The sequence below is a fragment of the Pelmatolapia mariae genome, linkage group LG1 (genome assembly GCF_036321145.2).
Source record: "Pelmatolapia mariae isolate MD_Pm_ZW linkage group LG1, Pm_UMD_F_2, whole genome shotgun sequence".
In the NCBI taxonomy this organism is placed as follows: Eukaryota; Metazoa; Chordata; class Actinopteri; order Cichliformes; family Cichlidae; genus Pelmatolapia; species Pelmatolapia mariae.
The window spans coordinates 21,049,691-21,073,207 of record NC_086227.1 but is presented as its reverse complement, the minus strand read 5'-3'; the positions used below and the strand labels follow the sequence as shown (position 1 = coordinate 21,073,207).

Genomic DNA, 23,517 nt, shown 5'->3' with positions numbered 1-23,517 from the left:
AGAGTCCCTTACTTCCCCTCACTTGTGAATTCTACTTATGTGCCTTAAATATTTATCTTTGAAATATCTCTCTAGCACTCTCAGGAGTGCAGGTGTACAGACCCAACTTCTGAAATCAGTCTCAGCGTTGTGCTTTTCAAACATGATTTTCCAGCAAAATATTCCTATAATAATATGAACTCCCTGTGCTCTGAACTTGAACATATTTGAAATTTCAGGTGAAAAAATACTGAAAACTAAGGGGAAAAGATTAATTCCAGTCACAGAATAATATGTTGCACTAATGAATTCTTTTTTTTTTCTTGTAGCCTAGGAAGACTTTAGGGCTCTTTGCATAGCTCTGCTAGGTGGTTGATAAACTCTGGTAGTCTCTGTGGGTTTAAGAGCTGCATGTCCTGTAGGGAGCATGGTTGAATGGTCACACCCACAGTTTATACAGCATCTTCACTATAAAACCAAACTTGCGGATGTACTCGCCACATTCAAACGAACGGTTACCAGCTGATTTTGTTCTGGTATAAAGGAGGATAAATATTACCATTAACCCACAACCCACCATCTCATATTGTGCCTGCACTTGACCGAATAGTATCATCACTATCCATAAAACCTCATACAGGATATGGACGGTGCATGTTTTGGCAACCCTACAACCTTGCTTTCACGTTTCAGCCCCAGAGGTTGCCGGTTGCTTGGGTAGAAAAGGAGATGTTGGTCACCACATCTGAAGTACGTCACAGATATCATCTCTTATTGTTTTTGGAGAACAACACCAGACCTTCTGTAGCAAGTTTATTTCTTTCTTTTTTTTTTTAAAGGTTTTGTATGAGTGAGACAGTTTGTTTTTTTCTTGCATAATCTTCTCAATAGGACACCTTGCAGTAACATATTATTTTCTAAAACAATAACCCTTATCATGTTTTTGTCACAGTTAAACTTTTGTGAAGCTTTTGTTGGCATGTGTGCTCTTGTGTTACTCACAGGGAAGTTAATTAGATACCTCTGTGTTACACATGCACACTTAAACACACTGACATGTACTTCGCAGTTTTGCATTTACTCCACGCACTGCATTAGTGTATAGTTAGGAGAGGAACAAAACATGTTGTGGTTGGAGGACGGCAGAAGTGAGAGCAGAACCTATGGTGAGTACTGATATTTAGCCAGGGCCCCTACAAGGCAGTGGAGGAAGCACCTGCTATTATCTTTCTGAGCTGGACGGCCATTGTACTGATCGACAACATCAGGATAAAGCTGTTTACCCTGCTCTTTCATGCATCGCTCCATGTGCTCAGAAATGTGTTTTGATGTTTCGTGTTTACTTTTTACAGATAACCGTAACAACCATGTTTACCTACCCTTGGGTTAAAAAAAGGGCCTGTAGTAATTTGGTGCTTTAAAACCTTAAAAATAAGGCCCATTACAATTATTCAGTCCATCTGTTTTTATATGCATATACAGGCTCACGTGTCTCTACACGGCACCGGCAGAATAAAAAGTTCAAGAGAGGAAATCACAACAGCAAACAGTAATATCCTCCTCCTGATTAATGTAGCCCTCCCCCACATGCTCATTATGCACATAGAGACAATGATTACAATTAATATTTATGTGATATTAGTGGTGATTTATTTAATGCCTTAATGGGACATCAAACTAAATTTTTACCTTGATTTGCATAGTGTTTGCAGTCACACTGACAGGAAAATCCTTGAAATCATCCACCCCCTAATTTTTAGCTTTTGTTTCCCACTTTCTAATTTTAGTCCCCTCGGTGTTCCTGTCATAAAGGATACTATGGTAGACAAAGCTAACCCACCATACATCTGACCTGTGGACACGGGAGGTGTTCAGGATGATTTTTATATGCAGTGCTGCAAAATTAGGATAGATCCTGGACTGTCTCAGTTGTGAAGATGAAGTGCTCCAAGGTCAGATGCACATCTGCAGGCAGTCTAGCTTTGAATGCCAGATGTGAGTGTGAACCAGATCCCGGGGAGGTATCGGGGTTCTTGGTAGAGTAAATATAATCAGAGTCCCGCTATCTGTTATGAGAGGCACAAGCAGATTTCAAAACGTACATTAAAGCCGTATTTATAAGTGTGTCACTGTCTTTAAAGAGGATGATTTAGGGAGAGGATGATCTTATGTAATAAGTATGACAGTTATTTGGAGCAAATTGTGGCTCGCTGCTCGCTGAATCCTAATGAAGCCTAATCCTTTGTTCCACAAATATTTACTATATGTCAAGCATACCTCTGTAAATATTGAAAGGAACAACCAGTTCTGCTAAAAGCTTCGCCATTTCATTGCCACGTTCTTTAATACAAGGATGAGTACCCAAGCAGGGTACTCATGCTTGTATTTTTCCCCACGGCTGTCACAAATGTAGGAACCTGACAGGTTGCTTCGGTCTGTTGGTGTCTGTTTTTCACCCGGCTGTCATTACGTTACGTTAAAGTCGGGCGATATCAAGAACTGTCTGTAACTTTTGCGCATTTCTCTGGCAGCCAGCTCGAGTTTTTGCGTTTTACGTGTTGAAAGTCATAGTCAGCTTTCTCAAGTGCAGCATAATATGTGCTGTACTCATCTACCAATACGTCACTTCTCATTTATTTACTTTGTGAAATCCCAAGCTGTAATTTTTGTTTAATACAAGACACCTCGTTTGAATTGTGAAATCCTGTAGTGTTTAGAAGACTTTGACATCAGTTTAATCTTGTTTAAGAAGTTCAGTATGCTGACAAGTGATTAACATGTTCATACATGACTTATCAAGTCTGGTTGTTTCTTTTTATTTTTGTTTACAAAGTGCCAGGACTTTACACGGTTGATTTTTACTGCTCTTTTTGTCCATTTTGACATATTCCATCATCACAATGGGAGAATTTATTAGATTATGATTGTTTTCATACTACTCAGGTGGTTTTAATATCATTTTTCCTACTTGATACTACGATTAAACAGTATGGGGAAAATCCATGGACTTTCCTTGGATTCCGACAGGGAATTTTTCTACTCTTGAGTACATTTTTATGGCAGATTCCTCACTGAACTATGATTCAACCTATTTATTCTTGGAAGATATGGAGTCTATTAACCTACTTTTGACTGAATTGGCACCGGATAGTCAATCTAAACTTTGGGATCCCACATGCCAAACCGTGAACATCCCATAGTAACTCAAGGTGAGGCTGAAGTAGTAAGGTTTGGGTACAGGATGAGCTGACAGTGGGTTGATTTATAAATAGGAATGTTTAATTCTCCAATGGGACGTTTAGTTTTTCTCCCCTCTCTGCATTTCTATTTTCAAGCCGCTTGTGGTGAGCTGCCTGCATGGTTTTCATTTATGCAGTGTTTTTGAAGTAAAGTATTTGCCTTCAAGCAAAGCTGTCCTTTGCAAGCTTGTGGTGGGACTGTGCGTGGCAATTTAAAAAAAAAAACAACAACTCTTTACGTTTTTGCTTGAAATACATGTTGTAGCGGGGTCCTTTTCCAGTGTTACATTTCCTACACGTGGCATTTATGAAGCACAGAATTCTGTGTATATTACTGCAGTAGTGTTTGCCATATTTGCTAGATGACTCTTACTTCACTGCCTGACTTGACATTTTTTTTCTTTTTTTTTACATGCTGTGCTCTATCATGGTTGTCTAAAAATAATCTATCTTTAAAATGAACCATATGTCCCCTGTATTACATAACAGATCTGTAAAGTAAACCAGACTTTCAAACTAGCAGAGCTGAGGAGATCAGATGTCACCTCAGAGGCTTTTGTGATGCATCTGTGCTGCAGTAAAGTGAATTAAGTCAGTGTAACCATGGAGAAGTGTTTGGGAGTTATGGTGTGGGAGGTTTTTTTTTTCTTTTGTTTGTTTTTTTGTTGACCGTTTCATTTCCTGTCATCATCTTGGTGTCCTTGAGTGAAGGAGATGAGGTGTGTGTGGAGTGGACGTAAGCATGTTTGTTCACTCACAGCCATCTCTGGTTGTTTTGTCCTCTGCTCATCCTGCAGACCTGATAAAGATGGAATCCTGGCTAGGCAGCACGCCGCTGACCTTCTCACCCCCCGGCCAGCCCCTGACACCTTGCACTTCACTTTCCGTCATTGTGTTGTCTTCCTGGCATGCTTCCACAAGAATGGGGAAAGAGCAAGGTAGAGGGAAGAGGATGATGGAAGCACGTGGTGTAGGGCACATCTGCTGCTAGGTTTTCCTGGCAGCATTGTCTTGGAATTCTTTAAAAGTTGAAGTTGTTGTATTTTTTGTGTGTTTCCTTTCAGTAACACCTGCTTTAGGATGTGAGAACAGTTATTTTTGGGAATGCAAATGTTAGTGTGTGTGAACTCAGCTTCTGTTTTGTGTATGTGTTGTCATTTTAAAAACCGCCCATATTCCTGCATTTTCTGGGTCTCTCCCTCTGTCTCATACACAAAAAGTCGCCTATGTAATTAGAGGATTGTAGAGGAAAATATTTTCCTTTTTCTCTCATCCACTTTGGGTCATTCTTGTTGATGATCAGATTAGAGGAGACAGCTCGGTCTATACACATTTTATTGCTGCGGAGAGAAAACATGCGAGAACTTTTGGATGTAGTAACCTAACCAGAGTATGAAATAATTCTCTCTCGTGGAGGATTTGCGGGACAGAGTTCATTTGTGGTAACGGGAACTCTTTCAAGGTTTTATGACCCTTCAGAGTCTGTTTGTATTTCTCCTAGTACAGGACTCTGAAATGTTGTGGTCGTAATGAAAACACTTAAACCCCACTTTTCAGTCATGTTTCAATTGTGTCATACTGGTGGAAAACAAAGCTGATATCGTTGTCTCTGACTCCTTTTCCTTAGTCATCGTTAGTAATGGCGGCTGCCCCTGTTTAAGCTGGCTGCACCAGCCTAAGCAAACTTTAATCACTTGTCATAATATAAGAATGTTGCCGTGTCTTGTTCAGGCAATGCAGCTGTGTTCCTTCTTTTTTTTCTCTCTCTCTTTTGATTGGTGCTGTGACGATGCTTAGCAGGTCAGACTGCATATCTAATATCACTGGCTGAGGTGGTGAATTGTGGTGTTGGGAGTCAGTCATGCTGGGCTGTAGCACATGATGCGACGTGGTAGGTTTAGCTGGAGGGCTGCAGTCAGCTCGCCTCTGACATCAGCAGAGCAAGTGTGTCCCAGAGATCCTTTGTCATTTGACTGAGATCTAATTTTGGACCAGGAGATGTCCTTTCTCTTAGCTGTATAAAGGCTAAACTGTTAGCACGTGTTGCTCTGTAATTGATTCTCATGTCATGCTATAGGTCAGTGTGTAGCCTATGTCTGATCCTGTCAGTCAGTGCTTTCACCTTTTGTTACCTTCTGCTCGGTCTCTGTAATCTATCTGTCCTATATAGCAGTTACTGTTTCTGTTTGAAGAATGTAGCATAGAAGGAAACAAATGCAGTTTTGCAGGCAGACCTAAACCTCTACATAAAAGTTCAGTTTGTGGTTATCTTCTGGATCTGAAAAGTGAATCCAGCAAGGATGTTCCCCAATTCTGAATTCCTTCTAATAGCCTGCAGGGGGTAACTCCATTCATGGCACTTTCTTTGTAAAGTCTGAATTGGCTCCAGCCACGTCTAAGATACACAGTCATGTTTTATGTAGACAGTGATCTGCTTGTGCCTCTCATAACAGATAGCAGGACGCTAGACCACTAAATTAAAACTTAAAGCCACATTTTATAACTTAAGAAAAGTGTTACTATCGGTATATCCACACTTAATTACAAGTCACATCGGATTTCTTCGGCTTGATGTTTACATGCAGTTGATTTAAAATGATAACATTTGTAAAAAGCATTGCAGACCTTCAGAGATGCCCTTCCTTTCTAGTAGGTTGCAGAGAGAGATCATCAGTATACTCATCTTACTTGAAATAGTTTTAATCAAGCAGACAACAGTCACCATATGTGAACACCGTAGTGTAGGATCCAAACTCGGTTGTTGCACAGGCCTGAACCTTGTAGCGTCATAAGCATTGAATGTTTAAAACCTCAGAAATGAGACACGTTTTTATAAAAATGCAACTGCGTAGGATACGTGAAATCACTTTCTTTGTAAAGTCTGAATTGGATCCAGCTACATCAAAGATACACAGTCATTCATCTTTTATGTAGACAGTGATAAGTTGCATGTAAATGGATGTCTGTCTGGAAGCATTGGTCCCTGAATACCATGAAGTTTACTAAACACCAAACTCAGTCAAGTGTCTTTGAACCTGTGCCAGCCCTGAAGTGTCTCTGCAGACCTACAGGAGAGAAACCCCTGACTTAATAAACACTTATTTAACATTATGGAAGGCAATTCATCATTTCACCATCATCTTTTCATCTGCTGCCTGCATGTCACCGTGTCATAGTCCCCATCTCACACATATGTTCACCACTACGGAAACACGCATGGAGAAATACAACACACACACAGACACACACAGGATGTTATTATCTCCTGTGATCTTCTGAGCTATGTGGTCCCAAATGTGTTTGTCTCTTTTTTGACAACAATGAATGGCATAGTTGGAATACTTTAGGACAGGAGCACAGTTATCCGCATTTGTCTTTGGATCCTGTCTGGCCCGAGCATTCATGCACAAACACACACACACACACACCTCCCCACAATGCAGGTTTAACAGATTTCCTGTGGGCTATTGTATCTGCTAGAAGATGGCATCCTGGTCTGAACCTCCAGGTTGAACAGGCCCCTTGTCCCCCTCCCATCTCTTTCTTTCCTCCCTTCCTCTCTTAATCTCTGTTTTCCAGCTCTCCTCTTTAATTCCCTTTTCTCCTTTTTTTTTTTTTTTTTTTGAGTCGACCTCTTATCATTTGCTGCCCAAGAGACACTACCTCGTGTACAGAGCCAGCTATCTACCCATCTGTTCATCTGTTTTTGCCCTCAGCTGCCCCTCCTTAACCCGGTCTCCTGTCTTCCTCCATGTGTCCGGTGATCCCCTGCGTAACCCCTGAGGAGCAGTCTAAACACCATTTTCAAAACCAGAGCCAGTTGGGCCCCCTGCAAAAACAAGAGAAGGATCAGACACAAACACTCAACTCTCTGACCAAATGCCTGCCTGCCTCTCATACTTTGGCCCTCTGTTCTCTCATGTGCCACGTGGCTTATTTATTCCTTTTTCTTTTTTTGTCTTTTTTTTGGAAGATAAACTATTCAAAGTTTATCTATAAGAACAAATAATTCATCTATTTCTCCAAACAGTGGGCGGGTTTATTTTCAGCTTGAAGAATTGCAAGTGTTTATGTGAAGGCAACATCAACAGCAATTTATGTCTCTAACTATAAAGTCAATAGATTGATAAACCAGTTTTGTCTAACCAAACAACGTATCGGGAGAAGCTTGTTTTTTTTCCACACTTTGCAGATGTTTTGTGTCAGGATTGGAGATGACTCACGCTGTTGTTGCTCTGGGATCTAAAACCTGTTTAAGATGCTTCTTATTATTGTAATGGTCTCTCTCTGAGTTTCTGTGCCCACAGTTTTCTAAAAATGGCTCAGTTTTGTCACGCATAGAAAATTATTGATTTGTGTGATACTTAAATCGTCAGTAAACAGGAATGTTTGGAAGTCTAAATAATAAGTCATTCCAGGAAGATTTTAGGAGAACAGGACTCTCTCATGGAATATCTAAACCTCTGTCCAAACTTTTACCCTGGACTGTCTGAATCAATAAAACGGTGTAACAGAGAGGTCCACCTTTCAGATGTGTTGTTTTCTTAAATGATGATTCATACAAAAATCTGAATAAGAAATTGGGACAGTAGGATAAATAAATATTTGTTGTTATTCTCAGTTTTAGCTTTGATTTAATGTATAAAGTTGCTTAATTCCTGTTTTTTGTTTTGGAGTGTTTTTTCCCCCCTGTAAGTCTTGTGTGCGACATTTCCTCTTATGCTCGAGCCTTTAATTAGAACGGGCACCATCGCTGACGATTTTCAAAGAAAATAAATTCTGAACATGCCACTTCCTGCTCTGTGGCATGCATAGGAGACGAAATTGCCCCCTAGAGCAGCACATCTTGTCTTTGCTCTGTATGGGGGCGTTGGGATTCAGCTACTACAGTGTTTCACAGTAATTTGAAGGTTTGATTGGTTTACCAGCAAAAAGTCTCAGTGGGCGTCATAACCACTGAATTTATTTAAAAAAATTCAAAGTAACCAAATGTTACTGTAAGTGTGATGTGATTCTGTGGATTCCTATGTGACGTCATTTTACTGTTTTTTGTCTTTTCAGTTCTGCCAGCCTGGAGGCTGGAGGCTGTCCAGAGATCGGAAAGCACCCACCTTCTTCACCGTTGTGCTGACAGATATCGATTCAGACCGACACTACTGCTCCTGCCTCACTTTCTACGAGGCCGAGGTCAACCTGCAGGTACTCCACAGTCTCTACCTTTGACCAAAACGACTGCATGAACTTATCTGCAGTCTCATTTCAGCTTAGAGAGTTTCTCCTTTATTCCCTGCTCAGTCTGAACCCACCACCGTTTACAGGGCCACATAAACATGTCATGTGTAAAGTGGATTGGACAAGAAACCGTTGGTGACAGTATTTAATTTTACTATAATTGCAGCAGAAGCTTCCAAACAAGCATTATGTGCCACTGAGTAAAAGAGAAAGCATAATGTAGTGTTGGAGTTTTTCAGCCTTGTCAACTCACTCGATCATTTTATGTTTATCTTAAAAACTTTTGTGAACAGCCAAATAAAAGCTATTGATGTACCTTGAGTGAAATACCTTCCAGCTGCTCTATCTTTGCTTTTTGCTAGTTTTTAGCTTCTTAAATGCTACATTAGCTCCCCTGTTAGCAATCAGTGCAGTGTTAGTGATGTTTGGCTGTAACCAACATCATCTCATCATCAGTGATCGCATTGATATTTGATCAAACCTCAGATCGGTGCATCACCTCTAACACCTTGATCTGCCATGTGAGCCACTGTATTAATACAAATCTACACTCACCTGTCCTCTTTAGTAGAAAGCAGTGCATGAGATCATCACCTTGTAAGGTCCTGATATCGAAATGTTGAAGTCGGTTTCTTGGAGTGTCCTCCCGAAAATGAGGTCACTGTCATTCTTGTGTGCCTCTCATAACCATTAGACACCCTTAGGGATATGAAGCTTGGGCAATGTGACTTTCTGTTTTCATTTTAGGCTTATTGATTTGCTTTTTGTTTTTATTTTTTTGCCGTCTTTGGCACTCTTTTTTAGTTCTCAGGAACGCTTGTCACGTGGTTGATGTCTTCCAGAATGTCGGGCGTTATTAGAAAACAGCCTGTTTGCATCCAGCCTAATAAATTGTGACTTGGCCGAGGAATTCTCTTATAAAAGACAGGATAGCCTCTGCTCCCCTTCGGCATGTGATTTACTCATGCATACAAGACTGTGTTTGATTGCAGATTAGTGGTCACGGCACCAATGTCCAAAACCCCCATAAATTATTGATTACTACAGATTAGTTTCATTGGGATCATTTTCATACTTACCAGTGATCTTGTTAACTTCTCTCCCTGCCAGAGGCCCACACAATACCAAGATAATTGTTTCACTGTGTTGGCCTTTGTTGGAGGCCTTAAATGACTCTTTGTCACTCTGCCCACTGTGACCTCACATCCTTTCGCATGTGGAAGGCAGTCATCAATCACATTCCAGTTAGATCAGTTTAACATCTTTGAGGGAAATTTGAAATCGAGCCCCGTACGAGAAATGTGTCAACTTCAAAATAGCAACGAGTCACTTTGGTGGAATGCCCGCATTCAGCTCTGTTGTAGTGCATCCTTTTCTCATTAGCATTTGAACTTGTTGTGTGAATCACATCATAATTACATTTGTATTAAAGCATGCCTCAGTTTGCATAACTGAGTGCATTTTTCCACTTTGACACATCAAGGTAAAGAAAATAACCTGACAATGGGCAGAAATCTCAATGCTCGCCTCTTGTTGGTGAAGTCTGTGAAAAGCATTTTAGGGTTTACAGATAAGTGGATCATCCTCATTATCCTCACAGTGAAGCTAGCTGTCACTTTCATCCTTTCAGTTCTTACACAATGGCTTTGTGAAGAGTAGTGAAGAGTGAAGGGAGTGAAGAGAGGACTTTAGCGACAGAATTTCACTTTAACACGAGGGTGACCTCTGGAAATTCTATTTCATGCAGACATAGTTGAATTTTGATAATGCTCCACATATTTACCAGACATGATCGAGCCTACAGGGAGAACTCGTACTATGCTCAAAAAACACATTTTTGAACACTTTTTTTGTTTTGTGGCACTAGAGGAGTGTAAACGTATGTATAATCACACAGCAGGTGTGTTTCAAAATCTAAACTTTGTTGCCGGGTTGGAAAAGTGGAACTTTTTATGTTTTCACTCAGTCAAAAATCCCACACCTGAAGCAGATGGTTGTGTGTAAAATAAAGTCAATACAAACTGTTGAGAAACCTCATTTCTGTTTGTTTTTTTATTGTTTTTATATGTATTTTAATCAGTAATGCATGTGCAAGAGTCCCCGATGCCACGTGAAAAGCTTCAATCCATTGAGTTATGGACATTGGACCTCTGGGGGTGTCTGGCACTGAGACATTGGCAGCAGATCATTTTGGGGGCCTTGAGAATCGGGTTGTTTTTAGCTTTTTTTTTTCAGTTAAAATGGGTCAAGGCCTTGAACTCTTTGCTATGCTGCTGGTGATGGAGTGATTCTGAAGCAGATTTTGTAATGTTGTCAGCCACATTGTCCTGATGGGGAGTCACGGAGTGCCTTTTTCCCCATGGTGGGGGGCATGCTTGTTTTACAATAATATTTAGATGTCTCATGTATGCCCAAGTGCCGTCCTTCTTGGAAAGAATCAGGGCTTCCAAGCAGAGCGTTGCACTGATTTTGATGTTGACACATAATGTATTAGTTTATAAAGCGAGAAGTTAATCTAATTAATTTTGAAGCTATCTTTAGGCTTTTAAAAAAAAAGCATGAAAACAACACAGTTTGTCTTACAGTTTAACTGATACGCTTCACTCAAACAGATTAAACTAACTGAGATGTTTGTGTCTGATAGAGAGACACTTGACCGAGATGCGTGTCTGCTTGGTGTAGATTACATACTGTAGCATAAAGACTGAACCTATAAACGTTTATTATCCACAACACGGCCTTATCTTTTATCTGTCTGGCTCATATTAATCATTAGGTCAGGCTATATTTGGTCTCATCGAGACCATCGGGGTACCTCAAACAAACGTGCATTCCAGCGTTCACTTCAGAGCGCTGAAGATCTTCTTGAAACGTGAGGGTGTTTTAACAGTCTTAACTCTCTGAATTGACGTCCTTATCTGCTCAGCTAGATTTCAGAGAGCGTCCAGACAGGCGGCGCAGGAATGTATTTTGTTAAATAATTGAACCAAATCCTAACAATGATGGAGAAATGTGACCCCCCCCCCCCCCCCAAAAAATAAATTCTCAGATGGATAGAACAGATATTTTGATCCTGCACTCCTTGGTGCTGGAGATACCTAAGCTCTTGCGGCATGTTTTGACTGCCTGGAGAAATATACTAGACTGTGATAAAGGCTTTAGTTTGGAATGAGCGCCGAGAGATTGGCGTATCAGTGTTGTAATGCAGCTCGTGGACCTCAATAGAGACCAGATCGAAACTGTAAATTTTCTATCTTACACAACAGATACTAAGCGCTGTGCAGTTGTTAACTTGTTTGGTATTTTTGTCACTGATGTTTTGCATTTGCTGTATTATGATGTGATCCTCGGAGAGAAGGAGTATGAACTTCCTAAAGTCATTTTTGACTCTTCTGTAAGCAAATCTCATTTAATCTTGGTCCCTTTGGAGAAATCTTTTATTAGCATCATCGTAATTGAAGAAATTAACAAAGTGGCTCTGCTGGCTGTACTAAAATACAACATTGTGAAAGAGGATAATTAATTGTCCAGCCTTTTATAAATGTTTTTGTTTCTGCTCACTGTAGACAATGGAGGATTTTTAACATTTCTTTGGGCTGCATTCAATTCAGTTAAAGGCCATTTTATTTATACAGTGCCAAATCACAACAGTCACCTCAAGGTGCTTCTTATTATAAAGTAACGACTCCTTTTTTTATGTTTCAGGGATCAAAGAACATTGAAGCTGATGGCGATGAAGATGAGGAGGCAGAAGAGGATGGCCTGATCCAGCCGGCTCAAGTGTTTGCACCAAAAAGTCTCATTCTCGTGTCCAGGCTGGATTATCCCGAAATATTCCGGGTAATAAGACACCGCACGATTAAATCTTGATTAAAAAATGTTTTTTCTGACTGTTCGGAAGAATTCTCCGAATTTTTGTCAAATCTGATTTTCATCTTGCAGATACTAATCTGCTTTGTTCTGTCTGTAAAATGGGTCAAGTTTGCTTAAGTGTAGGCATGCACTTCAGAAAGTACAGGAGTCACAGGTGCATAAGAAACTTTGAGCCTTTCATTAAGGTCAGTTTGTGCTGGCGTAAGGCCAGTCATACCATCCATGGTAATAACCTTACTAGCAGACCTTACCTAGATGTCAGTGGTACCGAGGATCTTTTGCTCTCGGCCCAAAAAGAGGAAATGCAGACACTTGTTAAGCACATTAATGGTTGCTTCTTTCCCTTTTCTACATGTCTTAGTTGTCTGACACATGTTGTTCTTACAGGGGTGCTTAGGGCTGATCTACACGGTCTACATCGATAGCCTGAGTTTCCCTTTGGAGGGATTGGTGGCCAACCTTTTTACTTTCTTGGTTCCTGTTGCTGGTGGATCTCAGGTAAGTCTGACCTAAGAGAGAACATGTCCACGTATCACTGTCTGGCTCTGCTGTTGGGTGGTTTTTCAAGGAGGTGGGCACAGGTCCAGGACTTTGTGCTAGTTGGTTGTTGATGTCAACCTTGCTCTGCTTTGAGCCAGATTGTAAGTGGATGACTGAGGTTCAGTGATGCAGATTGATGTTTGCTTTGCAGCCAGTCACCACCATAATGTTCAGGGTTCAGGCGAAGTTCTAGTCTACTCATTCTGCCATGACACTAAGCGAAATAAACTCTTAGAGTGGAGCAAGAAAGAAAATCTCTTGAACTTTATCTGTAGCATTTCTGAGGACTGTACTGCACTGTCACTGCATTAGGATCCCTCTTGATATCATAAAGTATTTTGGTGGCCAAATGTCAGAAGATAATGCTCCGGTAAGCTAGGCATCAGATCATTTATTTAGACTGTTAAAAACACCCGGAACAAAAACGCAGCCCGCTCATTCTGCCACAGTGGGTTTCTCGCTTTCTCATCTGATTTTGTTTTAAATGATGGATAATGTGCTGTTAGAAAGAAGAATTTGGCCCCTTCTGTTCTCTAGCAAGACGCCACAAAAAAATCTCATGTCCTCAAGTCTGCCAGACCCAAGCAGACTCATTTGTCAAAACAAAACACAGTTGAACATACAGGTATGCCAGGAATTGTGTGAATGAGGACCCCATGAGACCTTTATATGATACTGTGAGATTATATCAGAGGATACCTGTACACAGTCTGAATCAGGATGTATTTGTGAGAATAATTAAAGCACAGCTTTTAGGTGACTGATTAGAGTCTGTGTCGATCTGAACAACACGTACACACTTTGGAAATATGTTTTTTAATCTTTGCAGTGCATGAATCATTTTTTATATTGATGCAGCTGTGCACCATATCAGTTATGTTTTTGATTAGTGAGAAAACGACTTATTCAGATGGTCCGCACAGTGTTTGCATTGAATAGAATGCATCTTCTTCATGCCCCACGGGCTCAGAGCAGTCCTGTGACTGTCAGTTGTTGGACTTCTCGACCCTGTAGACGTGATGGTCGTTAAAATGTTCTATTGCTGTTGTCTGACTGCCACGCCCTTTTTTTCTGTTTACAGAAGCTATTTAGCCTGGGAGCAGGAGACCGTCAGCTCATCCAGACACCCCTGAACGACACGCTGCCCGTTACATCCAAGAGTATTGCTCTACTCTTCCAGCAGTTGGGTGGGTCAAGGCACTGTGATAACTACTAACCAGCAATCATGAGTCACAACATGACTTATTTATGACTTCATTGTTGTATCTGAAATGAAATGACTAAATGTCTTGTCATGTATTTATTAACATTACCCTGCTGCAGTTTATCATGTACTGTAGACTCAATCACCATGTAGGTATTTCTAGTAGCTGTTATAATCTGACAGCAGTCACATTTAAAAACATAAGTTTTAAAGCATTCAATGTCTCAGCTTATTTAGTAAAATGCCTTTATGCTTGACATTATTCACATTTATTCTTATCAGATTTTTAAATGCTCTGTGTAACTTTGCTAATCACCTAGTGGCAAACTCCACTACTGTAGGACTTTTGCGGTGAGCCATTAAGAGCTCAGATTAGTTCTACATGAAATGCGTCTCAAGCACGGCTGTGCGTTTTTCTCTGTGTCCCATCAATGTTTCTGTAATTTTGTCTGGGCAGAAGGAGCCAATAATGAAGATTTGATTAGGTTTTGTGGTTTCGGATTGCAGTGTTTGCACAATATGTTAATGGTCCAGACTTAAATGATTTGAACAGGCGATACGTGCTCTGGTAAAGAACCGACGTGCCTGATTCGCGATGACTCAATCATAAGGGAGTCCAGCCGTATTTAGGGAGTGTGTCTATTGTTTTTCTTAGCACTCAAAAAAAGCGCAAATTGGCAAAAGCCACGCTGTGAGCATTCTGCATTATGTTTGCAGATTTTGGGGTTATTCCTAAACAGCGGGGCTTATTTCACTTTTTGCATATGTAAGCCGAGAGGCTGATTAAATATAATTCACCTGAAATCTGATTTGTAATGGAAAGTTGGCCCTCATTTGGTCTCTCTTGATTAGGAGAATGTGCTTCACATCAGAGTAGATTCTGTTTCCTGAATGTATTAACACCATCCTCGTTTTGTTTGGAAGCAGCAAGGGGTCGGGCGGGTTCTTACACGATACATGCAATTAGGGTCATGTCAGAGCCATGCATTTGTTGCCAATCTGGACACACAAAGCAAAATAATGTTGACATAATAACGAATCACGACCAGTCAGTCTTCATAAACCTGCTTCCTTTAATCAGGAGGGTACATTTGCAGTTCAGAGCAGCAAATAGCATACAATTCATGTGTGCTGGAAAGATGAACTGCACGTGTTAGTTTCTTTCTAATGCTTAGAGGCACGTATGAGTAGCACAAAGTTTACAGTTCGGTCGCTCGGTTAATAATTCTGAAAATGACAATGAATAGACAGATACTCTTCTGCATGCAAACCAATATCTGAACACTGCTAAATGTACCCAAGCGTTTACAGAAAATGTCATATTTATGATATTTGTATCATCATGACTTTCAGGAAGAAAAGGCACTCTGACACGGTGCAGGGAATCTACAATAAACTAGGCTAAAGGCTAAGGCAATGAGATTGTTAGCATAGCTTTATATAGAGGCTAGCAGAAGGGAAAAATAGCTAGCCAAAAAAACCTCAAAGCCACAATTTGTCACTTTTTATAGTTACTTACTGTAATACACAAACTGTCTGTTGGTTTGGCTGGGAACTCCTCCTACATGATTATAAGTTGCCTGGCAACCACCTACCAATGGGCTAAAATGACCCATGCACCTATAACACCCAATAAAAGCATCATATCATTTTAGTTTCACGACAGTGACGCTGAATTTATCAAATACTGAATATACTCATTCTTGATATTTTCATCTTGTGATGTTTACAGTATACTACATTGCATGACTGTATTTTAACTTATAAAGTCAGGTTTACTCTATCAGAAGTTTAATGTGGGATAAATGAACAAATGTACTTCAGGCATTGGGGTTTTGAAACCACCTCAATTATTTCAGTCTGCATGTTTTGTTTTTTTTGTCTGCAGGTTTTTTCAGGCTAAACTGTCCTGACCATCTCATGTCTGTAAGCTATATATGTAGACACGGCATCGGTATTATCTATTCTTTATTCAACTCTTGGCAAGAATATGAAATCATAATCTTTTTTTTTTTTTTTTTTTTAATCTGTCCTGCTGCTGTCACAGGTTGTTATATAATAATCATTTTTTTACTAAGGTGCAGGAAACTGAAAGTTAAAGACATAGTTAAACAGTAGAGTTAATGATTCCTCTGACCTTAAAGCCTGATTTTCCTGCACGTTGATTGGAAAGTCGGTTGATGAGTTACACGTAAGCGTCATGTTTCCACTTATTAGCTCGTCCTTACATCCATATAAGGATCAGCTACTAGCATGGGGACAGGCAGGTCGGGACATCGCTCTGTGCGCGCAGGTCACCGAGTCACCACAGAGGAATGTGTGTTAAACATGTTACACTGCACAGGAAGTACAGCCCCCCCCACCACCACCCCCCGGCCGGGAGCGAGATAAATCCGACCATCAACAGCCCGACTGTTGTTGTTTGTTGCCTTTGTCTGTTCTGTTGTTGCTGCCACTTCTTTTATTTAGGGCTCGGAAACGTGTCGCTGTTTCCATGAGATAAGCAAACACCTGAACCTGAGGTGTGACTGCGAATTGGAAGCCTCGGTATTTCAGTAAAAAGTACGGACAAAAATACATCATTTGGTGCCTGTTATGACTTTTTAAGTCACGCTTTTTCATTTTAAAAAGGAAGATTTTTTTCCCTTTTTCTATTTTTTTGGAGGTGCATGTTTCCTGTTTATTACTGAAGCGCTCAGTTCAGGCAGCCAGACTCCAGACCAAGCGCCCCCAGCGGCGCGGATATGTCTGCCGGTGTTCCTCTTTCCTTATCACTCCGATGTGTGATGAATTGGTCTGTCAGTTGCTTGATAGGAAACAATAACAGGAACTATAAACTTAGAATTCTTCCTGATTGTCGCATCAGTTTTTGAAATATTATTTATACTGTATGAGAGTGTGTAATTTCCTTTGTTTTTCAGAGATGGCTTTTCACCTACCTTTATAGTCAGTGTTTCAGTAGAAACTGTCCTATTTGAATGCAGATTTATTTTCACAACTAGTGGACACAGTGCAGATTACACAGCGTCACTATAATTTTATTTCCAATTAATGCAGATGCACTAAATAACAATAGTAGTAAAAATAATAATACAAGCTAAGAAATATAAACAAAAATGAATTTACCCTTTTAGTTTAGTTCAAAGTATTCATATTTTTAAAAACATTGTATTTTCAATTATGCATTTATTTGAATATATAAAGTTAGCTCAGTGTTCCCATCTGCATACATTTGCTCTGTGCGTATAGTAAACAGAGAGTGCAGTGCCCACATACAAAGACAGACTGTGGTAGCTTCATTTAGACATGAGGTGATAAAACAAAGAGGTAATACTAATCGAAGAACTGGCACAAGTCAGCCTGCATTACTGTAACACTCTTCTTTTTTTTTAATTGCACTTCCCAAAAAGTCTTTTTTGGTAGCGTGCAATAAAATTTTTACAACTTCAGCAAGAGCAAAACCACATTGTGTTGTAGTGTTCTTCAGAACTGATGCTAAAGTATTTGTTCTTGCATACAAAGCCTTAAGTGGTCTTGGCTACACTGCTGTCAGTGTTTTGCGTTCTCCTTTCATGCCCTCTGAAGTCATTCTGTACTTTTCCATCACAGCCGGAGCAAATTTCAATGAGATGAAGTCCTGAACTTTCTATATTAACATTCTTCACGTTGTTCCGCCTAACAGGAACGAGCGTACAGAATATTGTTTCCTTAGAATTTCAGTGATCCGTCTTGAAGCTTTTATGGTTATCAGAGAACTTCCAAGTGCACATTGTTTGCTGTAATCTGTTGTTGAAGTCTGAAAGGCCTTCACAAATCAATTTTAGATGAATGATCTGGAAAATGTGGACGTCACATTCCAGCAAATACCTCATTTATTTCATTCTCTGTTGGGGTTTGGTTTGTTTTTTCTCATTTCAGGAATCCAAAATGTTCTTAGCCTATTCTGTGCAGTTCTGACAGAACATAAGGTCTTATTCCACTCCACCAGCTACCAGCGGCTTGGAGAGGCATGCCGCGCCCTGGAAGCCCTCATGTTTCCTCTTAAATACAGGTGAGTATGTGTTTGATATGGCTGGATGAGACAGAATCTCATGTGACTTTCCATTGACTGCAGTTGTGACTTTCTTGGCTTGTGATCTGACTGATCATTAACTTTGTTAATTTTTCATTCATTTCTGTAAAAACAGTTTTCTGCACCACATTAGATCACCTTTTAAAGTCACACAATTTAACCTTCTTTAACCTTTTTTTTTGTTTGTTTGTTTGTTTGAAATGACTCAGATCTATGCGGTTAATAACCTCCTTCCCTTTCTCCCATACATTTATTCATCACTCGCCCTTGTGAAACATATCTTGTAAGAAAGGGTATTTTAAGCTAATCCGGCCAAATGGGTTCAGGGGTTCTCAAACATAACACTAAACAACAAAACATGCAAAAGGAAGGAAGACGTCAGGAGGAAGGAGACAGTAAGCCTTTTTCACAGAAGGCATCTTGAACCATCATTGTAGTAATATTAGTAACAGTTTAACGACTACATCCACATGATTTCCAGCCATGGCGTGCCACCGTGTCTTTATGTGAAGTACCAACATCAAGTCGATCTAATGTGGTGTAGTAGGATGCTAATTCATATAAATATTTATAAGTGTGAGATATATGGTCATCTGCCACTTTATTAATTATACCTATTTAACTCACTGTTAGCGTAAATATCTAATCAGCCAATCAGCTGGCATACAACTAGGTGTATTTAGGTGTGTAGACTTGTTGAAATTCAAACTGAGCATCAGAATGGGGATGAAAGGTGATTTAAGTGACATGGCATCGTTGTTGGTGCTCTGTGGGATGGTCCGAGTATTTCAGAAACCATCTCTAGGGTTTATAGAAAAAGAGGAAGTCTCCTGTGAGCGGCGGTTATAAAAGAACAACGCATTGAAAGCTGAAGCAACATTCAGATGACTAATTTGGCATGTACAGCATTCATGACCACACTGTGCCCATCTTCTGATGACCGTTTCCAGCAGGATAACTGTCACTAGATCTCAGTCCAATAGAGCAACCTTGAGATGTGGTCATGCATGAGCAGCCGGCAAATCTGCAGCAACTGCGTGATGCTGTCGTGTCAACATGGAGCAAAATCTCGGAGAAATGTTTTCAGCAATTTGCAGAATCTATGCGATGAAGAATTGAGGGGATCCCTTTCTTTGCTTGCAAGGTGTACCTAATAAAGTGTCTGCGAGTATATTTAGTTCCTATTAACAAATGAGCAATAAAAACACTAAAACCATGATGCTACTCTGCCATTCCCTTGCGTTGTGTGCCTGTATCCTTCATTGTTTGCTTGGTCTTAGTTTGCCAACAGCAACAAGAACAGCAAAAATCAGCAGCGGTTTATTTGTCTGTCTAAGCTGCTGGAAGTTTGCACAAACACAGTCACACGTCTCAAAAAACCCTTTTGTTACTGGAAAATGTAAAACAGGACTCGCACAGAGGTAACGGGCATTTCAGATGACTGGTACACAATCGTGGTCTCGAGTAATTCTGTTATTCAGGTAGAATTAGAAGCCACTACGTGTTAACATGATATGAAACACTGTGTCCACACACAGCGTTCTACATTTAAATTATCTGGGGTTTAGTGCAATTTTGACACAGCCCAAGTTTCCTGTAGATGATGATGATCATTTAAAATTTCCAAAGCTTGTAAAATTTGCAAAACGTATAAATGTCCTCCGTACTTTACTGCTCTCTTATCACTTGAAATAAGTTTAGTCATCCGAGCTCCATTTTCATCATCGCGTGCAATCAAACACATCCTCTTCCCTGCGGGGAAGTATATTTTAAGCTCATAGTTGACCAATCGTTGCATAATTCTTCTTAATCTTTCTTCCGAGTAAATTTGTGCGTTTTCCTTGTGTCCGTGCATACAGCTACCCCTACATCCCCATTCTACCTTCCCGACTGCTGGAAGTGTTGAGTTCACCCACGCCCTTCATCATCGGCGTGCACTCCATGTTTCAGAACGAAATCCAGGATCTGGTGAGTTTAGATGTGTCACAGACATCCAGGAATTTGTCCTACCTTCATGCACAAGTTAAAGATTAGAAATTGTTAAAAGATGACAATGAATCATTAACAGACACTTAACTTAAAGTCTTTAAAGGCTTATTTTGATATCCTCAAAGTAGGTCTTGCTTTAAGGACTTTTTCTTTCTACTGACCAGCGAAATTTACATTTTTATTTTTTCAGATTGTTTTTGCACACTGGGTTTTAAAAGATTTCTCTATATTTAGCTGGTTGCATTTGAATCTCGTCAGACATGTCTACCACACAGCGCTTCCTCCAGCAGCAGTAAAACCACCTGACCTGTCAGTGTTTTGTGTGTTTTGATCAGTTGGATGTTATCATTGCTGACCTGGATGGAGGAACAATAAAGATTCCTGAGTGTATCCACCTGTCCTTGCTACCTGAACCTTTGTTACACCAAACACAGTCTACCCTGTCCCTGGTGAGCCCAAACGCAAACTCACACATGCACACAAAAACACCTAAAACCACATTATTTAAAGATGATGGCATCTAAAGTGAGCACCCCAAAATTTTAAATATTCCCGAAGTTCCTTTTCTTTGAACATTATATAATAGAGTAATAGAGTGGGTTGTGTTCTGTATACGAAGTGTGCTCAGAAAGTTCCGTAATGCCGGCCAAAATAAGCAAAAAACATACCTGACCTTTTCAAGGTCGTCTCCTTGCAACATTTAAATCTCTCCTTAGAAACCCTGCTTTGCAATTTAATTGTGGAACATACACGTGCACAAAGAACAAATGCTGACAAACTGAGCTAGCTTCCATCGCTATTATTGAGCAGAGGATTGAGCTACAACTCATGTCAGCCAGCTTGAAGACAGCTCATCAAGTTAGATGGGTATCAAGGTACATGCTCCTAGATTGACACCCTGAATTTATCCCTTAGGGTCACCGAGTTGTTCTGCTGTAATACTTGCCGTAAGCAAGGCAGGCAAATTGTACATTACAGCAGTGCCCTCAGTTTCCAAGGATAGCAAAAGACACATGACCTCCCTAAGTGGGCCCCACCTGTCTCCACTGTGATGTGACAAGGTCAGAGCCAGGAGTCAGACCTGGAACACCAGCAGGTGACTTGTTAGCATAGCTAGTAGGCTAAAAGAACATAGAAACTAGTAGTTACAGCGTTAGCACTTCAGTTCAGTTGTCTTCTGCCATTTCTTGAGTAACACTTTACCTGTTGTTTTATAGACTGTTGTTGGTGATGTCACATTATTTAGAACAGAATGGGGATGACCTGTGGCTGGACGGGCCCCCTGTGTATTTTTGTTTAGGGCCCCAACAGACTGGAGAATCAGTACTGGCTGTAATATCCTGAGAGGAACAACACTTGATCTGATGTGATGATCTGATCTGTGCCACGTGTTTTTGTTTTTTGATATATTTTTTTTTCCGGCCACACTCTCCTCTTCCTGAAAATCAAAAATGGTTGAAGGCGTGTATTTTGACACAGACAACATGATCCAGTTGCCATCAGAGACTGTCACATGCAGGTAGTCACAGCAAGACTTTTATGGAGTGAACTGAACTTTGCCCGAGTGCAACGTATGTTTCCTAGAAGTCACAGGGAGACTAACTTGAAGGGATGATCAGGTAATGTTTTGTTTTTTGCAGGAGGTGCTGCAGAGCTCTTTGATTGCACAAGAATTCGTCTGTCATTTCATCCTTTACAAAGACAAACACATCACTACACATATATGGAGAAATAATGCTTTAATTCTTATATTCCGTTTAATAAAATGTTTGCTTTCCTAATGAAATAATAAGGCACTTCTTGATTACCACATTACCTGGTCACTCGCTGTGCACCCGCAGCATTCCCTAAGTTGATGTTGGAATCATTCCAAGTTATTTTCCATGAATGCTTGGGATAAACAAAAACAAATGTATCGTCTGAATCTAAATTCATTTTCTTAGGTTTTACACCCGGATTTGGAGATAGCGGACAACGCGTTCCCCCCACCTCGCACCGCACCCTCCAACCTCAAGCTGTTGGTAAGTCAGCGGCGTTAACATTTGGCCTCATTTAAGTTCCTCAGTGTCTCAAGGAGTGATGTCCTCCTCCTTCCCACACGAGGAGGACAGGCTGCCCAGAAAAGGTTTCTTATCACTGGGAGGTTAGCGTTGGAGTGGGGGTACTAACTGACGGTAACCCATAACCCAAGTGAAGAAAAAAAAGCATGTCTGTTGTATAATTACCTTATCAGACTGCATTTGTGGCATAGCTGTTTGATGAGTAATGTTTGTGTGTGTGTGTGTTCCAGGACAAGGAGGTGAGGGCCGTCTTTCTCAGGTTGTTTGCACAACTCTTTCAGGGCTACAGGTCCTGCCTGCAGCTCATCCGCATCCATTCTGAACCCGTGATCCACTTTCACAAGGTAATAAAACGAGGTCATGAAATTCCCGGGGCTAAAATTAGCATTTTTGCCAATATATGACCTTTTGATTAAACTCGTTAAGCAATTCCTCCCTAGAAAACACGATGTTCCATCAATCTGCCCGCGCTCCTTTAGCCAGCAGTGTGGGCGGACTCGCACATAAAGACCTGACAGATAAACTTGTCAGAGGTGGCTAATGCGTGTGTTTGTGTGCGCATGTGTGAGTACGCGTGTTGTTTTAAACGTGTCACAGAGTCTTCGTGACTCTTCCTTGATGGTATCCGTTTGTTTATCCAAGCTTCGGACACAGTCCCGTAACCTTGGGCAAATCCGGCAGTGAGCCATATGAAACGTATTAGGTTTACATTTTTGTTTTGCGCCGGGGTTTTTGTTTGTTCGTGTCTGTGGTGTCTCCGTGGTAACCCATCAGCAAATCACCCTCAAAGTACCCCACATGGATTGCATTATAAACTAAAGCTCTGCTTATTCGCCTGGAATCCTGGAGCAGGAGGTGGGGGGCTCGAGTGAACTGTGTTTTATCTCCTCTAGCCACAGGCACATATAATTATGCGTAAAGTAAATTAAATTCATTTGCATGTAGTCATTTCTAACTGGATTTATTTCCCTTTCTGCGCACACTGAAGAACTTGCCCACGTTGCAACAATCTAAAAGTCCCCCTTGCAGAGATATTTTGTGATCATGTTCTAAAAATGGCTGCTTGTTCTGCAGTCTGTAGTAAATCCATATGAACAAGGTTTGTGATTGTGAATACTCTAATCTGACATCATCCAGACTGCCTTCCTGGGCCAGCGAGGCCTCATTGAGAATGACTTCCTGACCAAGGTTTTGGATGGCATGGCCTTTGCCGGCTTTGTCTCAGAGAGGGGTCCACCTTACCGAGCCTGCGATCTGTTTGATGAGGTACTGTACCGTGACGCACCACCGAAACCTTAGCCTTTAACTTTAAATAGAGAGGCTTGTACA

General features: G+C 40.6%; 1 protein-coding gene across 2 annotated transcripts in view; it reads left to right on the top strand.

Moving 5' to 3' along the window:
• The window catches only part of sbf2 (SET binding factor 2), a 108,062-nt gene that overhangs the window by 29,685 nt on the left and 54,860 nt on the right, over window positions 1-23,517 (top strand). For both annotated transcript variants that reach the window (XM_063475334.1, XM_063475326.1), the window contains exons 3-12: window positions 8,280-8,417; window positions 12,156-12,290; window positions 12,711-12,821; window positions 13,945-14,050; window positions 17,986-18,118; window positions 19,999-20,107; window positions 20,464-20,577; window positions 22,072-22,149; window positions 22,419-22,532; window positions 23,326-23,454. In XM_063475334.1, the coding sequence (XP_063331404.1) occupies window positions 8,280-8,417; window positions 12,156-12,290; window positions 12,711-12,821; window positions 13,945-14,050; window positions 17,986-18,118; window positions 19,999-20,107; window positions 20,464-20,577; window positions 22,072-22,149; window positions 22,419-22,532; window positions 23,326-23,454 (1,167 nt within the window). The remainder of the gene's footprint in view (window positions 1-8,279; window positions 8,418-12,155; window positions 12,291-12,710; window positions 12,822-13,944; window positions 14,051-17,985; window positions 18,119-19,998; window positions 20,108-20,463; window positions 20,578-22,071; window positions 22,150-22,418; window positions 22,533-23,325; window positions 23,455-23,517) is intronic.